Source organism: Urocitellus parryii, chromosome 2 (assembly GCF_045843805.1).
Source record: "Urocitellus parryii isolate mUroPar1 chromosome 2, mUroPar1.hap1, whole genome shotgun sequence".
NCBI classification, from domain to species: domain Eukaryota; kingdom Metazoa; phylum Chordata; class Mammalia; order Rodentia; family Sciuridae; genus Urocitellus; species Urocitellus parryii.
The window spans coordinates 109271248-109290252 of record NC_135532.1 but is presented as its reverse complement, the minus strand read 5'-3'; the positions used below and the strand labels follow the sequence as shown (position 1 = coordinate 109290252).

Here is a 19005-nt window from a genome sequence, read left to right as displayed (position 1 = left end):
GTAGCATGGGAAATAGGGCCCGACCCAGAGGTTTAAAGGACTAGGTGAGGATACACGAGGTTAATAGAGAGGACTGTTCCATGAATGTGACTGTGTAGTTTAGCGCACCTTGTTTCAACAGTCATATTTGAACTTGTAGATATTGTGCTAATATCAAATCTTCTTTTTCAGGACTATGTAAACCATGGACAAGAAAAGTAAGTAATTTAAGTGTTTTCTTTCCTCCCTGTATTAAATTTATGGTTAACTTGTCTTTCTCATGTAGTTTTCTTTCTTTTTTTTTTTTTTTCATACTTCTGAAAGGTTGTCAGTTGTATCTGTGTTTAGGTGTCTAATGCTCAGCACTTCTAAAACCTTTGTGAGATATAAATGACAGATCTCACTTTTTTGCTCAGAATCCTCCAATGCCTGCCAATCACACTTGGAAGAAAACACTAGATCTTCCTAAGGGCCCAGAGACAACTGTTTCCTACTGTTCTACTGACAGCCAATCCTATTCTTCTCTTGATGATGTTTCTGTTTTCCTAACATGACACATTCATTCCCAAAGTCGGAGTTTTTGCATTTTTCTTTTCCTTCCTCTTGGAACTGTTCTCACTAGAGCTTTTCCCTTGTCATCTTTTGGGTCACAACAGGAATTCTATCTGCCTAAAATAACAGCCTCCTACCCTGCTGCCAACCCAATGTGTTCTTTTTTCCTATCAGGTAAATCTGAAAACGTTTTTGAAAATTTATTTTCTTACTACCCAAAGATAACTGTCAGCAGCCAGAGAGCAGCTGCCTTCTTGATAACAGTTTTTCCTCATTCTTCAATGGATCCTGTCACATTACTTATCATCTGTAAATATTCTTTTATTTTAAAAGAAATAAAATCCAACTGGGAATGGTGCTCAGGAGGCTAGGCTTTGCTAAGCAACTCAGTGAGATCCTGTCTCTAAATAACATACAAAAAGGCCTGGGGATGTGGCTCAGTGGTTGAATGCTCCTGAGTTCAATCTCCACTACCAAAAAAAAAAAAAAAAAAAAGGAATGAAATCCAAAAGTGATATTTGTAAGTTGCTAATATGTTTAACTTGTTTGTGAAGTCTTGTTTTTTAGTGATATGCAAATTCATTTTCAGTTTTCCATTCAAATTTATTTTCTGTTCTAGGTATTTTTGCATGACTCAGTGCTGTAATATTGTGGACCTCAGTCTTCTGAAATGATATTCCATTCCTCAGGAGTTGCTAATCTATGGACTATGCAAATAAGCTAATGAAGCAGCACTGCAAATACACATTTTCATGAAACATAAAGAACATACTTACCAAATTTCTTCCTCTATTCTGCTTCATAAATACTCATGAAATGCTGCTCTAGCTTTTTGCCCTCTTTGTTTTCAAAGTATATTTTTTTCCAGATAACTGAAAGTGCAAAATTTAAATTTCTAACCAAAATATTATAATTGATTTTTTTAAAAAAGTATTGAACATGACTTAGGAAAGAATACTCAGCAGACTGAAACCCCAGGCAAACTACTAACCCAGACAGGTGTTTGGAATCAACTAAAAGGAATGCCATGCTTTTCTCTATATACTGAGTCTTCTCAATGATAGATAGCACTATAATATTTGGACTGGACAATTCTTGTTATCTGGGTAGTTTCAGGTGTATAGCAACATCCCTGGCTCCTTCCACACTGAAGTGAAGATGCTCTTAGAAATACTGACTCTTGCCTTTATTTTGGGTTTCCCAATGACAACTCTGATTTTCATGAAGACATACCAGAATCTTTATGCAGGTTACTCTCGGTCATTGTTGATATTCTTTTGCACACTCAGGTATGAAAGCATATTTTCCATCTAAGATGGAAAGGGAAATCTAAGAGCAGAAGGAGAAGGCTGTGGCCAATTCTATTCACAGCCACCCCCCTCAAAATAGAGGAGGATGTGAAACCAAGCAAGTTTTATGCAAAAAGCTCTGAAAAATAATATCACACTTTAAATTTCATAGACATAGGATTTCTGAGTCAGAGTTTGATTTATAGATAGCTAGGTAATTCTGAAAGGGTTTGTAATTCTATTTTTTTCTGCATAATTACAAATTATTTCTCTTTTTCATATTTTAGAAACTTTAGGACAGTCTGGTAACCCAGAGCCCGAGGATTCCTATCCTGGGACCACAAGTGGTTACCCAGAACCCTGGGCTGAGATTCCACTCCCACCATATAGCTTTTCACAGTTTGGTGGACCTGCAGGGACACTATCGATGCCTGTGCCACCACCTCTGAACTGCCCACCTGGATTAGAACATTTAATTCTGGTAATTTCAAATACATAAAATACTCACAAAAGACAAAACTGTGCTTCCAGTTTACTTACCAAATTAGTTATAATGATAAAATGATTAATGATAAAAGTTACAATGATAAAATAATTAGTTATAATGATAAAGCAATTATTTTCTTTTTATTAATTATCTTTGGAAATGGTAACATCATGTTTGGTTAATAGATCACTCCAGTTTTCTATTATCTTGCATATAATGTATGCTTAAAATCAAAAGCAAACACTTGTTTAGCACTATTTTCTAGGCTTTGTTCTAAGCATAATGCATGTATTGACTGAATCCTTATACTGTGTGGTGTATAGAAGCTATAATATTCCGTTTTACACAAGATAAAGCTGAGGTCCAGAGACAATATACAGCTTGCTCAGTGTATAAAACCTAAGGAAGCAGGGCTGGCTCTTTTATCCTGGTACCTTGATTCTGGATCCCATGCCCTTTAATATTAACACTGAATAATTTCCTTGACAGATGAAAAAAACTTTTTATAAGTCTTAAGAGTTCAGCTTCAGTAAGTGGTACCAAAAAGAGTGTTTATGTGTAACATGATGATCATATTCTTATAATTATTAATATTACTTTTTAAAATCAATATTATGTTTATTATAAATATCAACAACAAGGAAAAAGAAAAGTTGGATTTTGCAGTACTACATGATAGCTTACTTAGCAATGTGAGAAAGTAAAATAGCACTATGAAGGTAAGTAAAATAAACTATGAAGTTCTATATGTCTAATCTATAAACAAATAGATATTTCCATGATAAAAACTGATGTTTGCGTAAATGAATTATCTCTTTCCTACTAGCTTACTTTCTCACAATGCACTTAAGTAGTGTTTAACCACTCACATCTTTCCACAAAATACCCTGAAATGTATATATTTTTAAAAATCAAGGTCATAAAAAGTGTTGAAATCTTATTTACCACGAATGATGATATCAAAGTATACTTAAAAGAATACTTTTGAAACTTGCAGAAAAATTCTTTAAGTGGATTAAAAATTGTTCATATTTTATACACCTCATCTCAAAAGAGCACTGTGCTCTAATTTTTATAAATACCAAAATAAGTCAACTTTAATTCACTTAAATTTATCTTCATCAATAGTGAATACTTTCAAATACAGATTTTCAATTTAAAACATGTTAACTATAATTTTACATTAAAAAGTAATATAGACTATAATAAAGATTTAATATGAATAAATGTTAACATGTAGTACTAAACAATGAATTATGAATATTGATTTGTTGGCTGAAACATTTGAAATTCTTAATTTTGTTTTTACTCTAATAGATAGATCAGTTACTGGTTCAGCAGCAAGTTGAAATTCTGGAAGGTATGTATTCACTGTATTCTTCACATTTTTAGAAAGACAGAATATTAAGCAGATGAAACCATATGAACTCCCACAAATACAGCACTCTAGATGACATAGGGTGATAAACGTATTAATGTGCAAATATCTCTTCAGAATAAGCAAACCACGAATGTTATCAGCAATTCATTTCTAATCAAATAAAATTTACAATAAGTTTTATTTACAATAATACATGTTGTTATAGTAAATGTTATTTTTATTGACATCTGTCCTTATGATGTAGAAACTAACCTAGAAGAAAACTCTCAAGACGTAATTTTGCTCTTCTCTTTCTCTCTCTCCAAGTCATTCTAAAAGTTTTTATCATTTTACTGGTTTCTACAAGCTCAGCTCTGTTCTCCCTATTTGAGATCACTTTCAGAATAGCACATAATCACATGTATTAGTTCAGCTGCTTTAGTACATTTCCAAAGTGAGTGATCTTCTGAATTCTAATGGGGATGTTTGGGAAAAATTATTGTTCATGCCCACAGTTTCTCCTGGGATGAAATGCACCCTGTGGAATGTGTGGTCCATGGGCTCTGGGTTCCCTGGGGATTATGGGGACAGTACAGGGTTGGCAGATGCTCACCACGGGGTCTGGATGCTTCTTCCTGCAAGAGCGCTGCTGCTCCTGTGTGGGCCCAATGTATCCAGGGCTCCCAGGTTCAGGAATAAACCCACAAAGCCAAAAATACTTCAGGATGTTTGCCAAGGAAAGAGGCCCAGGTAGATGTATGAATGATGGCATCCTCCTTGCAGATATCGAGGCATAATAGAAACTCTGGTGGTTTGTTAGAGACCCATATTCACCTTTTCCACTGGTAGAAAGTTGTATTCCCCTGGTAGACATTAGAACATGAACTGTATTATCAGAGTAATCAATTTTGTTAAAATGCACAATTGTCATCTTTCACGTTTAAATTGCTTATAAATTATTAGATATTTATAATGTTTTGGTGTGGTTTCCATTCTTTAAAATAACTTTTTTTTCTTTAGAGAGCAACAACTTTTTAAATAATTTGTATTCTGAATTAAAAAAAATTCTATTCTATGGATTATAAAATCCAAAAGGCCAGTCACTATATATTATATAGTATTCCATTTCTATTTTTTAGATATATAAGCTTTATGTATATTTCAGTATATGTCTTTAATGTAGAATATATAGTGACAGATTCACTAGTTTTTAATTCTTAATTTTAAAAAGAGATATCTTTAAATTCATCTGTTGTGAGTAAAATGAAATGTACTAGTTTATTTTTGGCATCTGAAATTATGACAAGCACTTAAACCTTCGCCTAACTGAATACTTAATAGATGCTAACAATATAACTGTGGATGCTTTTGATTTCATTTTTTTCCCATGTAACTGAAAGGAAACTTGAGATTTTGAAAGACTGTTGATCTCATTTTGCAGACACAAGTATAAAAGTTTTGAGATTAAGCTACGTCATCAAGCCACAAGTTGGTTAATAGATGCCCTCTCAGAAATAAATTTAATTTTTAAAATTAGTTTTTAAGCTTTTTCAAAAACCTCAGCTTGTGGCAGATGTTGTGACTAAAGATAGTCCTTTAAAGGCCAAGACTAGGCCAGTTTGAGTCCCCTCAAATTCCTTGAGAGAGGCTACAGTGATAGGACTTGTGAAGGACAAATTCAACTGTTCAGGGTCCCTCTGGTTGCACGTAAGGTTTCCACCATGTGGATCTGTGGGGAGATTTCTTTGGTAAGGTGATGTTTTGGTGTCAGCATCCGTCACTCCTCCCTTTCCCTCATGAAACGATAAGCTACATGAGGTGCTGTGTTCACCCTGGGATGCCCACCATCTAGATATTTCGAGTTGAAGCCCTAGTTCCCTAGCCTGGTCCTGTCCCTTTCCTCCTGCCTAATACCCATCTCTCACTTCTCACTTCTCGACACATCCTGCTGAGCTGAACCAGGGTGCTGTGGGCCCCATGTGATGGTCTAATTCACCTTCCACTTTCACTCTCTCCCTTTTGACATGGGGTCCATTGAGAGCAATCCCCACCCATTGCCACATTGCTCAAACACAAAGGCAAAAAATAAGATACAAATATGGTTTATTAAATAAATCTCCAACCCATTGTTTTGATGTAGTATTTCATAGAATATGGATACAGAAAACATCCTAGAGACCCTCCCTAACATGTGAAAACTACCACTACGTGAACATTTTATCTATGTAGCCAGTGCCACTGTACCCACCTGTAGAGCGATACCAGGAGAGTGACTTGTTTTCTTTTCCATATTTCTCATAATGATTCAAATCTTTGTACATTAATATCTCTTCTCACCCTTCCCCTTTGCATTTTTTCTCACTCTGATCATCTCTGAACAATATCCCCTTTTCATCTTTCCTCTTCTACTTAGAATAGCATTCACCACTGATCCAGCTAGATATTACAACGTCTTAAGACATATTCAACATTTTTAACATACTGGTGACTGTGATTTCTTCTTTTTTTGTCTTTAGCCATCACAGGTTTCGAAACTAATAACAGATATGAAATAAAGGACAGACTGAAACAGACAATCTACTTTGCCGTGGAAGATAACGATTGCTGCACTCGCAATTTCTGTGGGTATAATAGGCCTTTTACCATAAAGATCCTTACTCTTTCAGGTCAAGAAATCATAATTCTGAAGAGACCACTACGATGTAATAGCTGTTTCTTCCCCTGCTGCCTGCAAAAGGTCTGTGAGCAATTATTAGAAAAGTCTGTGAAGTAGTTCATTAAGAATTTTCACCCTTTCATGGAACTTGCATAACCAAATGAGATCTAGAGGCAAAGTGACCATGAGCTATAGAGTTAGTATTTAGTCAATTGCATAGGAAGGAAGGCATGTAACCAATAGTCTTCTGTCCCTAAATAGTTTTCCCCATAGGGTTGATCAATAGCTCAGAGATGAGAGAATTCTTTATACCTTATACCCAATGACTATGATAGGCATGATCAAAATTGATGGAGTTACACCTTTGAGAATATCGTAGAATACCATTCTAAGAGCACATGGAAGAAGAAATGTGTGGGATCCCATGGGTCTGCAACTCAGTCATCCTATACAGATTGCTGAGAAACCAGGACACAGAGAAAACTCAGTCAAACAGTTATTCGAGGTCTTAACCCTGTACTTACTTTGAGAGGATAGCTGAATTATTCCCATCAAGTGATTCCTATCATTCATTATTCATTAATTACTTTGCTTTCCACATATTTTGGGATAGGAATAATTTAGTACAAATTTTGGCCTCAAAAGAGTTGGATGGGAAATGCTGTGCAGTTGAATAGTGCATTAACATGCATCCTGTTACCTTGAACTTTTCAAAAGGTCATTCCAGGTGAGCACAGTGAGGCACCGTCATGCTCACCCAGCTAATGAATAAGTCAAAATTCCAGTGGCTGGATTCTTTTTTTTTATAGTAGCACAAATACTCATATTTGAAAATTGCACCATTGAGCAGAGATCTGTCCATATATATAAGCCAGTGGTTTTAAAGGAGTTTAAGAAAACAGTTCCTTAACAATTTAGACAGTCTTTGGAAGTAGGGAACTTGAAAACCATGTAAGTGGAGATCAATGCTTTAGAACACTATCTGTGCAGTCTGCCTGAATTTATGCTCATCTCTTCCGTAAACCGAAGAATCTGGTGCAAGTTTATTTACCCCTGCCTTCTTTAGTCAGGTCCACTATAAAGGATGGAAAGGAATAGTACTGACCTAGTGAGGATGTGTTGGGCATTGGAACAATATCTGACATTGAAAAAGTGCTCAGTAAATGAAAGCTACTAGTAGACATTATGACAGTGATAATTATATTCACAAATGTCCTTTTGCTTTTGTAGATAGAAGTTCAAGCTCCTCCTGGTGTACCTATAGGTTATGTTTCTCAGACCTGGCACCCATGTTTTCCCAAGTTCAGTGTTCAAAATGAGAACAGAAAGGAAGTACTGAAAGTTATTGGTCCAATTATGGTGTGTAACTGCAGCACCAGCATTGATTTTGAGGTAACAGATGCGATGGTTTGCTTTCCTAATATAAAAAGAATCTATTTTTTCACAAGATGGAACAAATATCTTAAATAAGTATTTGTGTACAGATATTTCAAGAGAAAGAAACTGTGCTCCTATATTTACTCTGGGCTCGAGAGACATTTATTGATCCAGTTAAAGGTCAGTATTGATTATGCTAAGTGAAGAAAAGAGAAGCAAAGTCATGTTAAAAAAAATAAGCCAAGTATCTAACACTTAAACATTCTTTCTGTGAGGTGACACTGTATATTATCCATTTTAAATGGAATGCCAATCTTGACAACTCCATGATCTGTACTTTATCTATATCACAGTTTCATAGGATTACCACATACTTCGTTTCATGTGAACAATTAGGTCATTTCATTCAGTTTTCAAAGTCAGAATCCAACTGGTAGTGTGTTAAATTCATTGGCTATTTTTTAATTGACATTTTTATGATGCTAAGGCTTTCACATGCCAGAAATGTTACGACTGTTATTTATCCATGTCTTGTTTTGGATTCTTTATAAGACCACATAAGTTTATATATATATAGAAAATGTGAGCCTTTTTTGTTAAATTTATTCCTAAGTAGCTTATCGGTATTTTTTGATGTTAAAGAGGAATATTTATATTTTAGATGTTTATTGCTAACATTGAGAAAAATCTTTGTGTTTTTACTTTTCATTCAGTCACATGTTTGCATTCTAGTGTGTAGGAGGTGTTTCTCTTTTGTTTACTTGCTTTTTCTATATATGGAATAGCAATATAAATGGGATTGGGAGCTCTTCTAATGTATACATGCTGAATACCTCCTTTTCTGCCATGCTATTTTCAATAGCAAAGATGAATATAATGGTAATAATGGAAATACTGGTAAATGTTTTATAATTCTAATTCTTTGCTATAGTGTTTCATAGTATTTTTTCATTCCTATTTCACCTAGACGAATTAGCAAGCTTTTTTGTGTTTTGAAAATGACCCACACAGAAAGTACTTGGAGTTTATGGACGACATGGTAATAATTGTTAACAAGAATGTAGGTACAGAGAATGTAGAATTGGAGAGTTGGCTCCTGACAGAATTTCATTCACAAAAATAGAGTGACAGCTAGATTTAGCTCATGAACCATTGCTCACTGATCCCAGACCTAGACTCTTATTGGGATTTACTACTCAATTTTCAAAAAGGTAGAATATTATGGTCAAGAGTTCAGACTCTGTGATAGACTATCTGAATTTGAAACACATGTCCACAAATTCTTGCCTGGGTGACCTAAAACAAATTACCTAACATTTGTTCACCTCATTTTTTTAAATATAAAAGTTGGGTATAATACTACATGTCTTGCAAGGTTTTTAAGAGAATTACATCACCCCATAATTGAAAACCCTCTACATGCTATGCATATATCAAATATTATATACAAATACCAAATTAGTAACTTAGAAATCGCTTTTTAAACAACCATTCCTATGATCAGATGTTTTTAATTGCAAAGATATTCTAGTATTTTAGGCTATATTGTAGAACATTCTTCTGATACATACCTTGGCTCTCTGTTCCACTGTTCTTTACGAATAGTGATGTTCACATTATGTCTTTGGTATTCTTTTTTAAATATCTTTATCTGTTATTGGTATTAAGTTGATGGATTTACAAGTTTAGTACTACATAATACACTGCTCTTTTTGTTTTTGTTTATTTTGGTACCAGGGATTGAACTCAGGGGCACTTGACCACTAAGCCACATACCCAGCCCTATTTTGTATTTTATTTAGAGACAGGGTCTTACGGAGTTGCTTAGTGCCTCACTTTTGCTAAGACTGGCTCTGAACTCGCGATCCTCCTGCCTCAGCCTCCCGAGCTGCTGGGATTATAGTTGTGTGCCAATTCGTCCAGCTACACTGTTCTTTTTTATTTGCACTTTTGATATCAAATGTGCATTTTCTCCCCACAACAACATTCTCCAATTCTCCAGATACCAACTGGGTGTCCTACAACTCAGTTTAATAATGATGTTAACTATCTGACATTAGCACAGACCCTACAGGCTAAGGTCTCAATCTCAAAAGACAGCCTGATTTCAGACACTAATCACAAATCCAAAATTTCCTGCTCTTCTGACCAGCTGCTGATAACATGGGATTTCCACAGCTCCCTTTACAGTTTTGAAAATTTGCTAAAACTGCTCATAAGATCCAGGAGCCCCTTCACTTGTGCTAACAGTTTATTTCAAAGGCTATTATTGTAAAGAATGGAGATGAATAGCCAGAAGAGCTGAGTGGAGCAAGGGTTCAGGGCACCCAGCCCTTGGAGCAGGGGTAGAACATGGAGGTGTTCACCACCCTGGAGAGACTCTGAGTATCCATGATAGACTAATCCATTCTCTACTGGTGGGTAACTCAGACCCCAGCCCCTGTCTCACCACTGGAATTCAGTGTGAGACTGAAATCCAACACTCCAGTCATCACTAGATCTTTCTGATGTCCAACCTCCATGCTAAAGTGAAGCTGTTGGGGATCTACCCCCAATACCCATCTCATTAATGTACAAAAGTCTTCACTCAGTAGAGTCCTGGATTTTGAAGCTGTGTGCCAGGTATCTGGGACCAACACTAAATGAAACAAGATTTTGCCTATCATCCTTATTATTGAGGAAGTTACAGGGTTATAGTAGCCCTGTGTGTTAGGAAGCAGGGACAAAAACTGGACACCTTTTCTTTGGCAGCACAAGCACCAACTTATTTCCAGAGGTCGAAAGACTATGTATAGGAGAATTTAGGGTTTTTAAATGTTCTTTAGAATTTAGCAAAATACCATCTATTATTTTTCAGTTATTTGTGTTCTTATCCTCCCTAAAAGTGATATTTCCTACTTGCACAAATTTTAGTAAAATTTTCAATTTTTTTTTTTTGCTGTAAGTATCAAAATGGGGAAATAGATCATTACGTTTAGTAGTTGGTTGACAGGGTCTGGTAAATAAGCTATCTTCTGGATTGTTTTCATTTATAAAAATGTTTCAAAAATTAAACTAAATTTAGATAATAAAATGGAAAGTTTTTCATGAGTTGCTTTAAATAATCAGATGACAGCTACCAAAGGAGAAGACACCAAGTTATGCAAGATGAGATCTCCTGAGTCCATTATGCCTCACTAGTGTTGCATAACAAGTAACCCCTAAAACTCAGAAGTTACAAAATACATTGTTACATGCTATGGGTCTGCAGGTCAGCTGTGTTTCTGAGGATATACCAGGTCTCAGAGAGATGGACCAGTTTCAGGTGGCCTCAAGTCCGATCCAGGAATGTTCACTCTGGATTTGTAAAAGCAGTTGTCATCTGGATCCAGTTTTGCTCGTGGCTCTTTACCTGATACCCAGAGTGAAATCACTTAGCCACATTTTTAGGTCCCGGCTCACGTCACATCTGTGAACAGTGCTTATTCAAACAAATGAGAAGGCAAATCTTCGTGGTCAAGGAGCACTGAGATGCTGCAGAGGGAAAATTAAATAAATATTTGGTGAACAGTAATCCGAGTTTCATATTAAAAGTGTATTCCAGGCTGTTAAGAACCCATTCCAACAGATGCAGATAAAACAAATCAAGTGGTTTTAATTTCTCCATTGGTATTTAGCTGGTCCCAGCCAGAGGCAAGGGCTTCAGTGGATGCTTCTAGCATAAGGGGTGCTTGGTTCAGATTATTAAAGGACACACTTTCCTGGGGTAGGTGAAACTTCCCATGGAGGAAGCTTGGTGAACGCTGGCAACGTGCATCCTCACTATCCACCTGGATGAGTACCTGTGTCTGTGCACACGTGAGTCCACTCTACATGAAGATCCTCAGCTTTACTCAGTCATATTTTTTACAATTCTTCCTTTTACCAAAATAGAAAAATTTCACATTGGGGTCTTTGATTCATACTCCTTTCCTTTTTCTTGTTCACCAACCCCACCTATTAAACTGTCTGTCCCACCCTTGACCTGATGGACTGCGCTCATCAAGGTGCTTATAGGTCACTGCTGTGAGGTCAGGCAACAGGTGGCAACCAACAGGAGGCAGGTTTAAAAAGGCCAATGAACGAGGCTTTATTGAGACTCACTACCAGGTGGAACTCGATCAGACCCACAGAGTGGACAGGAGGAGGGTCTGATGAGAAACTGGACTAGAATTTTATGGGGCTTACGGCAGGAAGGGAAGGGCTTGGGACAGGAAAAGGGATTTTTAGAGTTGGTCAGGGGAACTGGCTGAGATCCAGGTTTGGCTAGGAGATCCCGCTGATTGACAGGCGGTTCCTTTGGTGCCTGATTGATGTTTCTTTCCTGCTCACAGGCTGATTGGTGCTTTGTTCCTAAGTCACCGCCACCGACCTGACAGTCTTCTTTCCTAGGTTATTAGCAATGTATGTTTCCCAATAGTGGACGGGAAGAAATCCTTACCAAATATTTAAACTTTCAGACTATGTATACTATCTGTGCTTCCTAAAGTAGAAATCAGAGACATGTTTTACTCAGTACCTTTCTGACAGCTTCTAGAATGTTCATCAAAGAAACATTTCAAAATTTTATACATTTTTGCTTCAACTTTGATGTGGATCAATTCAAATGATTTATTATTTTCTTAAGTAAGACAAAATGTTAGATTTCAGCAAAACTATAATTATCCTTTTTCTGTATGATGAAACAATTTTTTCATGTATCTATAAATACGCACAGGAGCCTATTGCGGGATACAATATTTGTATTGTAGTGAGGGATACAATATTTGTAGCTACATGTAGTGCATAATTTTAATAGACTATTTACAATATTCTATACAATCTGGATTATATAGATTGTTTTATTTAACTCCAGATTTGAAAGTAGGTTTGTTAATAGTTTACTGGACTTAAGACTTATTTTTTGTTTGTTTTGCTTTGCAATTCAGGTTAAATCTCTTCATAAAGGAACTGTGGTTGGCAAGATTTCCAAGCAGTGGGCTGGTTTTATCAAAGAACTTTTTACAAACAGTGATAACTTTGGGATCCAGTTTCCTTTAGACCTCGATGTGAAAATGAAGGCTGTGATGCTTGGGGCCTGCTTCCTCATTGTGAGTCTGTCCTTTCTGATCCTGGTTGTAGGTAGTTTCTATCTATAATGACTGCCTATCTAATGCTGGCTTCAGTATCATTGTGAAGTGATTCAATGAAGTGTGCATTTTAAGATGACCTTAAAGGAACAGGTTCTATGCAAGAGTTCCCACTTAACCTACCTCTGAATTTCTATTCAATGCTTACACTTTGGATTCACAAATGCCTAGTTTTTGTCCAAAAGGCCTGGCACTTTCCATTGAGAAGAAAAGAACTTTCTATACAGCAGAGGTCCTGGTTTGGGGGTAATAATAATAATAATAATAATAATAATAATAATAATAATAAAGTTGATGCTTAGGAGAGGAATTTGAGTTAAGACTTACATGGAATAAAACTGTGAAACATGGGGATTTTATCTTGATTCCTTATTAAATGAAATCATGTACTACTGAAGTATAGTACTTCAGTTAAAACAAACAAACAAACAAACAAAGAACCAGGCCATACCCCAATTCAACTAAGTCAGAAGCTCAGAAGAAAAAGGTTTGTAGAGCATCCCAAGAACTTCTGCTGTGTAGTCAAATTACAAGGTTAACGGGACCAAGCAATGATCTTCAACTTTAATGCACAGGAGAAAACACAGGTAGTTTTCAAACTTCAATGTCCAGATTGTATCCAAATGTATTAAGCATAAATCTCTGCAGATGGGAGGGTCTTCACTCTGTTTAGAACTCCCAGGTGACTCTAGTGTGCAACCAAGGTTTGGGACCACTAGATAAATACCTTAAACATTGATTTGATTTGGGGATGCAATCAGAAAAAACCTAATAGTTAAGGATATACAGCAAAAGGATCTAATTTCTTCAACAGATAAATAACAAAGAAAATTTAAAAATAAAAATACAGAAATTTGAGAAACATCAACCTAATTATAGTTTGTGGACCAGGTTTGAATACTGATTTGAACAAACTAATGTAACAACATTTTTGTGTTTTTCAGGGAAATTTGAATATTGACTGGCTATTTGATGGTAAAATGGAATGATTGATTTTTTAGATATAGTAATGACATTATGTTAGGTAAAAGCAAAACTGAATCCATATCTTTTAGAGGCACATACTGAAGTATTTCAGAGGATGCGTTTTAAATAGTATTGGAGAGTTGCTTTTAAATAATGGGGGTGAAAGCAGAGAATTCTAGGAAGTTGAATAATTAAGCAAATATGGTTATGTTAATAATTACTGAACTAGGTGAAGAGTCACTAGGATTTTATTATACTATTCTCTCTAATTTAGCATATATGTAATATTTCTGTTAATAAATATTAGTTCAATTTTTAAGTAATAATATTATTGTGATATTTACAGGGTTTGCTATGAGGTTTTGATATAGTATACAATGTGGAATGATTAAATCAAGCTAATGAATATATCCTCAAGTTCCTGTCATTCTCTTGGGGTATGAAGATGTAAAATTCATTATTTAAGCAATTTTGAAATTTGCAATATGTTATTACTAACTGTGGTCTCAGTGTTGTGCAGTAGATCATTAAAATATATTCTTCCTAAGTGAAACACAATTGGAAACTTTGATGAATCTCCTGTTTCCACAGTCCACCTCCCTAGCCTCAACTTCTGAGAACCACCATTCCATTCTCTACTTCTGCAATTTCAGCTTTTTTAGATACTACACATAAGTGAGATTGTGAGAATTTTCTTTCTTTCCCTGGTTTACTTCACAAAGTTTAATATTGCCCACAACAGAATTTCCTTGTTAAGGCTGTATATCCATTTTGAATGTGAATCATATTTTATTTATCCATTATTTTTTCCTACTATGATTTTTACCTAGGGGAACTTAAGCTACAACCCAGCCTTTTATTATTATTATTATTATTATTATTATTATTATTATTATTATTAATGTTGAGACAGGGTCTCACTAAGTTACTGAGTCTGGCTTTCAATTTGTGATCCTTCAGCCTCAGCCTCCTGAGCTGCTAGGATTATGAGTGTGTGCCACCACAACTGACTCTATTTTTTGATGGACAGTTATGTTGGGTCTGTATCTCTGTTATTGTGAATCATGCTGCAATTACTATGGGAGTCTAGATGTTTCTTTGGCAGATATCTTTGGCTATTCTTTTGGATAAACATCTAAAAGTAGGATGGGTCATATGTTAATTCTTTTTGAGTTTTTTGAGCTATTTTCCGTAACAACTATACTAATTAATATTCCTACCAAAAGGAATATTCCTTTTGAACACATTTTTTTTCTTTTTGATAATAGCCATATTAACAAGGGTGAGGTGATATCTCATTGTGGTTTTAACTTGCATTTCTCTGATCGTTAGGGATGTTGAGCCTTTTTTGCATATATCCATTGACCTTTCCTGTGCCTTCTGTTGAAAAATGATCCTTTGCCTGTTTTTTGGGTGTGTGTGTGGTGCTGGGGATCCAACCTAAAACCTCTGCATGATAAGTAAGCATTCTACCACCAACTTATATATCCACAGCAGTTTTAATCATTGTATGTGTTTTCTTGCTATTTAGTAGAGTTCTTTATACATTGTTGTCATGAGGGGGAAAAATTGCTACATATGCACTCAAGGGGAGAAATAAAGAATGTCCATGCACTTCTGCCCCTTTCATGCTTTATTCATTCAAATTACTCAATACAATTTTACTCTATAGGTTCTTAATCAAGAAAACAACGGTCCTTAATATTAGGCACTGCAATAGACATAATCCACTCATAGCAAACAATATAGATTAATTAATTTACTGAAAAAAATTCTAGATTAATTCTAAGCACTGCAAACACACTTAATTATGACAGGCTCATGACAGACATTCCCTCTGCATGCTAAGTTCAAATGTCAGATCAAAGGTCTTAAGCCTTAGGCTTTAAGTCCAGCAGATGCACACTCACTCAGACTGCAGTGATCAGGTCCAGAACCAAGGCAGGCTTTTCCTGGCATGGAATGGACCACCGGTTGAGGAGAGGGTCATACAGAGAAGTTGCGGCTCTCATCAAGGTTCAGATGAGACGGTAGAGTTTGAGAGCCGTGAGGATCGTGCAGAGGATCAGGAAACTGATGACAAGTGATGGGATGTCAGTTCAGATCCTCATCAGGATCTCCACCTGGAGTGCATCCTTGTTTTGGCTGGCTGAATCCCTGTTCATCAACTCTATACTAAATTTTGGGGCTTTTGACTCCTCTTTTCAATCATTACCAGCTACCACTGGATTTCTCCATGACATCATTTACCCTGGGGTCAGAAACACCTGGTCTGGTGGTCTCCACTCTGATCTTCTCGCCTTTTCCTCCTATCAGGCGAGGACAGCCTGCCAGGGGCTTCACTCTGTTTATCAGGGTGAGGGGAAGTAACTTGTTTGAGGCCATACTGGAGGGATCTGTTGGATGTATCTGGTGAGACTGCAGGTTTCAAACTGGAGTTTTTAAAGTGGAGTTGCTTAGGCTCAGGCCTAAGGCCATCCTCACAATTGTGGTTCTTAAGCCCTTTTCAGATGTATGATTTCAAGCATTTTCTCTCAACCCACAAGTTATCTCTTGCCTCATTGGTTGTTCCCTTTGTGATACAGGAGTTCATTGAATGGATGAAATCACATTTATTGACTTTTCCATTCGATGCCTGTGCTTTTGGAATCATATCCAGGAAATAATTTTCCAGATCAATGTTATGAATCTCCCCTCTTAAATTTTCTTCTTGTAGTTTATAGTTTCAGGTCTTACATTTAAGCCTTTAATTCATTTTTCATTGGCTATTTGAAATGGCTATTTGGCTAATGACCTGGTTTCGTTATTTTGCATGTGGCTATCCAGTTTCCTAGCACCATGTTGTGGTTTAGATGTGGACTCCCTCTAAGCTCATATGTAAGACAACGAAAGAAAGTTTAGAGATGAATGATTGGATTATGAGAGCCTTAACCCAATCAGTGAATTAATCCCTTGGTGAGGATTAACTGAGTAGTAACTGAAGGTGGGTAGGGTGTGGCTAGAGGAGGTCGATCCCTTGGGTGGGCCTGCCTTTGGGGGTATAAATTTTGTATCTTGCTAGTGGAATCACTCTCTGCTTTCTGATCATCCTGTGAGCAGCTTCCTCTGTACACTCTTCCTCCATCATGGTCAGCCTCACCTTGAGGCCCAAGAAATGGAAACTGCTGTCTTTGGAGTGAGCCCTCTGAAATTGTGAGCCCCAAAATGAAATTTTGCTCCTCTAAAATTGTTCCTCTCTGGTCTTTTAGTCACAGCCACAAAAAGTTGACTATAACACACCATTTATTGATGGCACTGACTTTTCCCCATTGTGTATTTTTGATATCTTTGTCAAATATCAATTGATCATTAAAAAATGGGTTTCTTTCTTTCTGGGTTTTCTGTCCTGTTCCATTAGTTAGTATGCCTGTATGAGAACCAAACTGTTTGAATTGCTGTAGTTTTTTAACATGTTTTGAGACCAGGGCAAGAGGTCCTCAGATTTGTGTTTTTTACTCAAGATCGCATGACTTATTCAGGTTCTTTTGTGGTTTCATACAAATATTAGAATTGTTTTTTCTATTTTTTGAAAAATTATATTGGGTTTTTGATAGGTATCACACTGAACCTATATTTTATGCTGTGTTGTATAAAATCTTAGTGATATTGATTTCTCTAATCCATGCTTGCAGTATAGGTTTCTGCTTATTTGTGTCATCTTCAATTTCTTTCATCAATACCTTATAGTTTTCACCATACAGATCTCTTACATCCTTGGTAACACCTAAGTAGTTTATTTTTTTATACACAATTGTAAATGGGATTGTGTTCTTAATTTGTTATACATACAACTCTTGTCATGAGAAAAGTCATATTACTAGAGAAGGACTAAAAAACATTAAGGGAGAAAGATTTAAATAGGAGGATTTCAAGGGGGATGAGAAAAAAATGACATTCATGGAAATTAACAGAGGATCGACTAAATTCATTTAGAGATCAGGATATAGATGGAAAGAAGGGATTAAATTGCTACTAAGTGGGGAGCTGACCTCAGAGCTTGCATGGCTGCAGTCTTTCCTAGATCTACTCTACACTGCATTTTTCTTGCTCAGCAGATGTTTCACTGTGTGTGACCAGTTCCTTCATTTTTCTGCCTCTGAGAATCCATCCCCTGCTTTACCAAAGAAAATTCACAACTGAATTTTTCTTTTTTTTCTAGGACTTCATGTTTTTTGAAAATACTGGATTACAGAGACCAAAAATAGGAATATGGTAGTGGATTTGTGAAAGTATCCTCAGAAAATTTGAAGGCTGCGTATTGATAGAGATCATCTAATAGGAAACCTGGTGGCTTCTTCGTCTCTGTGGAAATCACTCACATCTGAATAAAATGAACCGCAATGCCCACACCTTCCATTGTAGGGTTTTGCTTTAATTAGAGATTGTTTTCTGTCTCTAGCTGTCTTATGAACGTTCACACACACCTGTGTGAAGGCTCACAATGAATGTGGGAAAAGAACATTGGGGGGAGTTGGAGTTGTGGCTCAGTGGTAGAGTGCTTGCCTAGCATGCATAAAACACTGGGTTCCATCCTCAGCACCACATAAAAATAAAAATAAAGATACTGTGTCTACCTAAAACTAAAATATAAATAGTTTTTTTAAAAAAAAGATTTTAAGGGGGACTTTACATCTAGGAATGAATATTTATATGAAAAACTGCTTTAAATTTCAATCTCCTATCTATATCTCATAACAAAATAAAGTCTTACTAAAGCAATTTTAATAAAAATAACTATTAAATCCAGTTGTAATTTATGCAAGAAATCCTAATGCTATGTTGAACATAACATCTATTCAAAAATTTTAAGAAAACCACTTTCTGTTTCCTTTGCCATTATGGTCCAACAAATACTACTCAGTGTGGATATTAAGAAAAAGTAAATTTTTTCTCTTTATGAAATTACATTATATTTAAATGCTCCTATTAATCCATGTACTGCTATAAGTATAATTTTCACACTAACAAGACACTAAATTATAACTTTTAAATGGTTTTCATTAAACAAAGCATGATTCTCTGTCAAAGAAACACTCAGTTCAAAACCTCATTTGACCATATATGGTGGTGCACATATATGTCCACTGTAATTCCAGTGGCTCAAAAGACTGAAGAAAAAGGATGGTGAATTCAAAGCCAGACTCAGCAACTTA

At 36.0% G+C, this 19005-nt stretch overlaps 1 protein-coding gene across 1 annotated transcript; it reads left to right on the top strand.

Moving 5' to 3' along the window:
- The first annotated feature begins 2214 nt into the window (after positions 1-2214).
- LOC113180183 (phospholipid scramblase 1-like) lies at positions 2215-18068 on the top strand. Its single transcript, XM_026385020.2, has 6 exons — positions 2215-2301; positions 3625-3667; positions 6184-6404; positions 7554-7715; positions 12647-12808; positions 18012-18068. Exons 1-6 carry the CDS (start codon positions 2248-2250, stop codon positions 18066-18068), a joined length of 699 nt encoding a protein of 232 aa, XP_026240805.2. The 5' UTR covers positions 2215-2247.
- The last annotated feature ends 937 nt before the right edge of the window (positions 18069-19005 follow it).